This window comes from Sinocyclocheilus anshuiensis, unplaced genomic scaffold, assembly GCF_001515605.1.
Source record: "Sinocyclocheilus anshuiensis isolate Anshui unplaced genomic scaffold, SAMN03320099.WGS_v1.1 scaffold581, whole genome shotgun sequence".
In the NCBI taxonomy this organism is placed as follows: Eukaryota; Metazoa; Chordata; class Actinopteri; order Cypriniformes; family Cyprinidae; genus Sinocyclocheilus; species Sinocyclocheilus anshuiensis.
The window spans coordinates 226,035-233,980 of record NW_015540886.1 but is presented as its reverse complement, the minus strand read 5'-3'; the positions used below and the strand labels follow the sequence as shown (position 1 = coordinate 233,980).

General features: G+C 37.9%; 1 protein-coding gene across 1 annotated transcript in view; it reads right to left on the bottom strand.

Annotated features, from left to right (window-relative positions):
• The window catches only part of LOC107688706 (tenomodulin-like), a 51,841-nt gene extending 47,727 nt beyond the window's left edge, over window positions 1-4,114 (bottom strand). The window contains exon 1 of the mRNA XM_016486441.1: window positions 3,929-4,114. Within this exon, the coding sequence (XP_016341927.1) occupies window positions 3,929-3,970 (42 nt within the window). The 5' untranslated portion in view covers window positions 3,971-4,114. The remainder of the gene's footprint in view (window positions 1-3,928) is intronic.
• Window positions 4,115-7,946: the final 3,832 nt, after the last annotated feature.

Genomic DNA, 7,946 nt, shown 5'->3' with positions numbered 1-7,946 from the left:
CTAGCGTCTCTTCTACCGGGGGCATCCTCTCATAGCCGTTTTCGCTCATCGCCTCGATGTTGGCATAACTGGTATGCTGGAACCGATGGATGCGTGAGGAAAACGGCCTCTTCCATTCCTTCTCGATCTCAGTATGGAGATCAGGAAGGAAAGGAAGGCTCACCTGAGCTGGAGGGCTATGGCCAGAAAGATTACGTTCATTGAGACAACCTCGCGACCTCACTTCCTTAGTCCGCTTCCATGGCAAGTCAAGCCTCGCTGTGGCGTGATCCATAACTTCCAAGAGCTCATCATACGCAGGGCAGGAGGATTGGGAAGGCTCAGCCTCAGCTTCTTCGCCCTCCTCAGACATTTCCTGCTCTTCCTGGGCTGAACCCAGCAGAGCACTGGCCCCTGGATCAGAAGATGTTAAAGAAATAACATCATCCTCCAGCGGCTCATTCTCGTCCACAGCCGACGAGCGTGAGAGGGAAAGCCCCTCTTTAAACTCATTGGCCAGATCCACCTGCGATCCCCACGAGCTCATTCTCCTCCGTGCCTCAGCAGCGGCGGGTCCTGAACCACGGAAAGCAGATGGCTGCCCCTCTTTACTCGAAAAAAGAGACAAACGAGAACAGAGCTTTTTCATTGAAAAACGCTCACAGTGCACGCAGATTGCCCCCTCGAGGACATCGCGTGCGTGCTCTTCGCCCAAACAAACAACGCATAGATTGTGTGTGTCATCGGGTGTCAAATAGCGATGACATGGATGCACACATCTTCTAAACGCTTTGCTAGTGCTCGCCATAATGAATGAACAGAGATCGCTGTTACCACGGAAATGCACGCTTCAAACAAAACAGTCAGTGAAGATGAAGAAGAGGATGATGTGTTCTCCCGGCGCCTATTTATACTATAGTCGCACCGGTAGTGACGTTGCCGGTCATGCCGGTCAACATGTTGTTGGTGTTTTTTCAATGTATGCTTCAGACACGGGTCACGACGACATAGCGACCCCTAGAGGACGCAGTTCGAAGTTCCCATGAAAGGGAACATTATTTTTAAACAGCATTATTTTGTGACAAAAGTTATGGCTTTCCAGTTAACAAACATGCATGCACCAATAGATTGCACTGTGGTGCTCATGGAAACAGTACATATTTGAATACAGTTTGCAACATTTCCCCATCATTTCCTGTTCCCTCTCTTTCTCTCTGCAGCATTGTGAATGAAAATGGAAAAGGCTATTTTAAATAAATAAAGAAGCATTTGATGCAGATGCACAAAGCATTATAATCGCAATGGGGTAATAAAAGAAAACCAAATACTATGAGTTTTCCTAAGCTATGTGTGCTCATGTGCATTTCTACTCAAGAACAAAGTAATCTGCAGTCTTTTAAATAAAACATTCCTCAGACCCGTGTGAAAAGGGCATCTTCTTTTGAAAAATCTCTAAATGTCTCTAAACACAACAGATACAAAGACTTGCAAAATAATATTTGTTTTTATTTAAAAAATATTTTTTAGTTTTTTACTTCAACCCAAGATCAATCTGTTTTAAAAGACCCTGAGTTGTACCTGTTCTTTGTTGAACAAATGGTTCAAATAGTTTAATCATGTGTACACAAAAGATAGCTGAAGTCCCTGCCCTTGATCTCAAGTCATCATCTCCATCATTCCGAAAGCAATCACGACCTCAACATGAATAAAGGCTGCGGTTTACAGTATGAAGCTATTGAAATCTGAAGCTGTGAGACGGGAATAAGACTGACAGGGATGGTCAGATTAAAAGCTATTAAGTATTTGAGAAATTGGCATGTGAATGTGAAAATATCAGAACAGATGTTTAAGAAGCACTCGAATATAAAGTCCGCCCCCCTACAAAAAAAAAAAGAGGAAGAAGAGGAATTGGGCACTGGATTTATGACCAGGCTGAACTGCAAAAAAAAAAAATGCAACAAAGTTTTTATCAAATGGTATAAGACCAAATATGCTGTATATATTAGTTGTTTATGAACTTTAAAGTATTAAACTACACTGGTATTTCATCTCACATGGCAGATAAAGCACTGTTTAGCACTGTTTTTCATATTTCACACTAAATGACAGAAACATATACTAAGTTTACATAATTTTATTGCAGAAGAGGTTAAGACTTGTCAACAGTTCATCAGGTTGCTCACCAGCTAATTCTCAATGTTAATGAAGTCAACCAGAAAAAAAAAATCCATTGAGACATTGCAGATAATTCTGTGTACTGATATCACAAAAATCGTGGCTGATGTTTGCGTTATTTCTAAAACATTCTACATCATAACGGTAACTGGCTGATCGTTAAACCACAACTTTTGCCCTGCCTTTTGTAATAAATGTTCTTAGGTGAGACTGCGATGCTAAGATCTTCATTTTCATTTTGCTGACTGCAGTGGATTTAGTAATTGAGTCTTTTAAAGTGAGTTATCCAGAGCCAAATTGAGGGCTGCACTTTGCAGTTTGAGACTTTTGCAGTTGAGTCCCTAACAGGACTATTGCTTACATGAAATATTCTTATTTTTCTTAGTCTTTTCTGTGCATGCAGAAATCGCAAACTGTTAGTAATTGCATCAAATTCTTATTTTTTCTGTCACAAACAAAATAGACCTCACCATTCAATGAAAAGATGCTGCAATCAACTTTGTACCTGTGCAGATGGATAAAGTGAAAAACGACAGGAATAGAAAACAAATCATGTATAACAAACATAATTTGCATTGCACTGGGTCTCTTCAAAAAGCAATATAATATCCTCACCTGCACTGCATCCAACCGAATATCTTTTGTATTAAAGCAAGCCTAATAATCCTTCTCTGCCTTGGCAGTAAAACCAGATTTGAGTGCATGCTCTGATTCATCATCATTCATCTATATAATAAATGATGGACATATTTATAGAACTGACTAATTTACATTTATTATGTGGACGTCAGTCAAAGTGAAGAGTGGACATCAGTTTGTCTGAATGAAATCAATTAAATGTGTTTTCTTGTTATCAATACAACCAGAAAGCTTGCAAGGGCGTAAAAGTCTATTTAGTTTGGAAGAGTAAAGTTTAATTGACGAAGTTTACCAGCCTCATTTAAAGGGGCCATATGATGCGATTTCAATTTTTCCTTTCTCTTTGGAGTGTTACAAGCGTAACATTTCTGTCACATGCTTGAGGTATTCGGCCAATCACAACGCACTGGATAGCTGGCCAATCACAGCACACCTCGCTTTTTTAGAACGATGAGCTTTGTAAAATTCGACGCGTTTCAGAAAGGTGGGGCATAGAGGAGAAACAATAATGTACAGTATGTGGAAAATAATGTGTTTTTTGAACCTTAAACCGCATAAACATTTCATTACACCAAATACACAAAATAATGTTCTTTTTAGCAGCATCATATGACCCCTTTAAAACATATTGAGGTATTGGGACATTCTGCATGACAGTCGCTTTGAGGATCACTGACACAGGGAATGTGCATGTTTGTAATATTTTGGGTAAATTTTACATTTTCTTTTATGATTTCTCATACCACTTCAACAGGCATGATGCGATAAGATTCCAGGTAAAAGTCATTTTTTCTGTCCAAGTTGAACGTGCAACTGCTGTGTGACCTGATGCAATCATAGGCAATCAAAATGCATTTAATGTGAAGTGGCAATTTTGGACCAATAAGATTTCTTAGTGGGCAGGGCTATGATGCGATGCCACAGAAATACAAACATAGTCAAAGTATAGTTGGCCGCTAGTCAGATGTATTGGTAAAAAACTAATATGTCATTCTATTTTGAAAAGGAATTCATTTTCATGCTGCTACAAATTTACATTCTGCAAGGAAAAACTTTTGTATGTAAACTGCAGCAGTGCATGATGCATCATATCATGAACAAGGTGAACAATTATCAGCGCTTGAATGAAACTCACCCAGGATGCTGACAGTTTCCCACACGGTTTTCCATGCTCCATTATCTCGCATGTGGGAAGAGACGGATCATACAGAATAGTGAAATTAACTTCCCCTCCGTCTTGCACTCGACTGCAGCATCTCGCAGGAGATGGATCATGTGAGCTCCACTGTCTGTCACTTTCAATGATAGTCACCACATAGCATAAACTTCTGGAGTCGCTGTTGTCCATGTCACCAGAAATCACATCCTCTATTGAAAATGAATGACTTTGGTTGCTGCACATCTGTATGAACCCCCCTTTAAAACAAAAAAATCAGATTAACATATAAAAGATAACTTTTATTGCTTGTCATGTCACATCTGGTTAGGACATGAGCATGTAACAACTCTGTACTAATAACAGAACTTGACAACTCTGTATTAATAAAAGAATTGGAAAAATGCATGAAATAGAGTCTTGCAAATGGAAAATACTGTGCTGTTTCGCACAGTCCCAAATTATGATTAGTCATATTTTATTCCAATTCATTAAGTTGGATGGACAATGCTGGGCTGAGATGCTGCCAAGTCCTTCAGAACTCATTTATTTGATGGCTTTGCTATTTGATTGCCCTTATGTAACTTCCTAACCTAATTTACATAACACACTACATTAGTCTTGGACACAGGCACCCTGAGTAGGTGCATAATTAGCCTTCTATCAGTCCATTCTATTTCAGTTCTATTTCAGCTAATCACTCTCAGTATTTCGTGAGAGAGGGAGAACCATTATGTTTACATGCTGTAATAGACCACCACGGTGGTTGCTCTTGATTTGAAAAGATATCTAAAACATATGGACAAATTACTGCTACAGACAGTTAACGCAGATAAATGCCTTTTCCTTCAACATAATGGAACTATTGTACTCTATAATCGCAATATAATGAAACAAATCCACAAACTGGCAAATATGGACCCCCTTTTTCTCTCCTATATGATTATTTGCCTATTGAAAAAAAAATACAATAAGATATAATTCATTAAAATTAGTTTATGTATTAGGTATTATGGACTAACAAAGAACTAAACTTTATATCATTAATCTAGGTTAATGCTAATTTCTGCACATACATTTTTATATCATGTCAAACTGCTGTAAAATATTTTACAAACTGGGGTTTGTGAGGGAACTGCAGGGTGTTCGTGAGATGATGAAAAGCTAGTAATTAATTAAATAATTTAAATAAATAATTTTAAAATAAATTTAAAAAACTTGAAAAACAAAAAACAAACAAATTTTCATTAATCAATATTAGAGAACTATGAACAAGCATGCGTTGTTAAATTATTGAAATATTAAATTAAAATCTCAAAGGTTATTTCAACGTATAGGTCAAATTGGGTTCTTCTGGCAAAACAGTTTGTGAATCCCTGCCTTTACATAATGTTAACAAACTGAACCTCACTGTAAAGTGTTATGAATATTTAATATTTGTATGTTAATATTTAATGACTGTTTCAAAATCGGACACATTAAGATTTGCTTTTCCAACTTAACATGCTAGGTTATGTTCTGGACAACTGACATGCTCCTAAATGAATAGAGTAATAAGTGAATTAGTTTACAGATATGAAGAATTAGATAGATGACACCAGCATTGCTTGAGGATAAATGCCTATGATGTTGTGCCTATTCAACAGTGAATATGAGCAACAGATGCAAATGGTCAGGAGAGAAGATGATTTACCCTCTCTGGCCTTAAACTGGAGTAGAAACAGATGGAAGACTCCCTGACTCTCCACAGGCACTGAACACATTAAAACACCTCTAAGCCGCAGATGCTTTAACGCTACCTGTAGTGCTGAGCTAAATGCCTCTCATTCAAGCACTTTCTCCTTGAGTTCATTCCCCCAGTTTCCATTTCCTCCATAGTTTTGTCTCATAGTTTTGTTTTTGTGCTAGGATTTGCTTATGATTGTTTGAATTTTCCATTATGTCCAGGTGATGGCAATGTTTTAACTGCCTGTGACCAGCGTGTGCAACTGAACTGCTTACAGCATTGTAAACATGAAGTCTGTTCCAAAACTGATAAAGCCAGTCCACAGCTTCTGTTTACACCAGGCTTAAGCACTGACATATGTTTTGGAAATGAACATCTGCTGAAGCAAGTGTTAATCCTATACACAGCCTATTTGACACCCAGGAATCTCTGATATGAAGCATGTTCCCCAATTTACCCTGTGATCCAGCAAACTGGTTTTCAATAATATGCTGAACTTCTAAGCTCCACCACACTAAATATATTTATCTGGTCTAAAGCGTTAAGCAAGGCTTTTTTAGGGGCCATATCTCGCAGATGACAAGAGGTAAATCTTTAATCATTGCACTTAGTGTCAGCAGATGCATCCCTACTTATCTATCAAAACCTGTAGATTTGGGTGCCTCAACACTGATGTAACACTCTTCCTTGATGAAAGGACCTCAAGATGATGGTATTTACATGAATGGCAGAGCCAAGCAGAGAAGGAGGGCGACTGTAGTGCCACCATGTGGTCCATGGGTTGTCTGAAGCAATCTTCAATGGAAGAGCTCATTCAAAGCCATTTGTTCTGGCCCACTTGGGATGATTGTCACAATTATTTAGCTCAATACAAAACTGTACTAAGCATGCAAAACAACTGATTTTTACTCCCCCTCAGGCTAATCAAGATGTAGATGAGTTTCTTCATTGGAACAGATTTGGGGAGATTTAGCATTACATTACTTGCTCACCAAAGGATTCTATGCAGTGAATGGGTGCCATCAGAATGAGAGTCCATCAATTAACAGCTTGAGAAGTAAAAAGTTGTGAATTTGTAATAAACCAATCCATCATTAAGACATTTTTAACTTAAAATACTAGTCTACAATCGATAATACTGTATTGCTTTCTCCAGTGAAAAAGTTGCAATATGCAGAGATCAAGCACCATTTACGAGCAAAAACAGTCCAACAGAGTTCTAAACAAACATGTCACTTCACAAGACATCAACTGATGGACTGGAGTCGTGTGGTTTACTTGTGGATTATTGTGATGTTTTTATCAGCTGTTTGAACTCTCATTCTGACATTCTGGCACCCATTCACTGCAGATGATCCATTGGTGAGCAAGTGATGTAATGTATTGTAAATCTGAAACTCAAGAAATGAAAGTCACGGTAAAACTCTGTTTTGGAACAACACAAAATTATATAACTATTTCTTGTCAAAGCATTTTCCATACCACTACATGGCCAAACACAGTGCAAGAGGGTCAACATGCAACAATAGAGAGTTAATAATGATATTGTTGCTATGGCCACAAAATGCTTTAAATAGTTTGGAAGAAAAGGGTTTTTATGAAGAATATTTGTGGACTAAAAGTAAAAGAACCATAACCCGTGACCCGTAATTACCTAAGTTAATTTGTCCTTTTTATGGGGCTGTCACTGATTAATTGTGCAAAGTTTTTTTTTTTAGTTCAATGGCAGAGAAATTGTCCCTGACAAGTGATTTATAAAGTGAAATAAAAAGACACGCTGAAACACCAACAGCTCTAATAATACAAGGTTTTGAGTTGAAATACTCTCTGCAGGGTTGTTCATAAATCTTTGTCGTTTCTCGTTCACAGTAAGATTGCGGTATTTTCTTGGAAGCAGATCACAGATCTCCAGAAGGTGTGTGAAAATTGCTTCTGCGTTCACCCTCTTTAGAAGACTATGTTTGACTCTGGCTGAATATAATTCAGAGAAAGAAATGACTGACTGGTCACTATAAGGACATTTTCATAATAAATACAGGCTTTGTTGTACAAAATATACATTATGCTTATAGTCTGCATAGTTCTGAATAGAAGTAAACATGAGAGTGGCTAATTGTATCATTATCTAAGGTAACTATAGTGCATATAATCAAAAATCATTTCTCCGCAAACACTTTTACAGCATGCACAATTATTGTGGAGAGCTGATCTGCAGTTATATCACTCAGTAAGACTCCTCATCAAATTATCATCACTTCAGGGCTAGGTTGA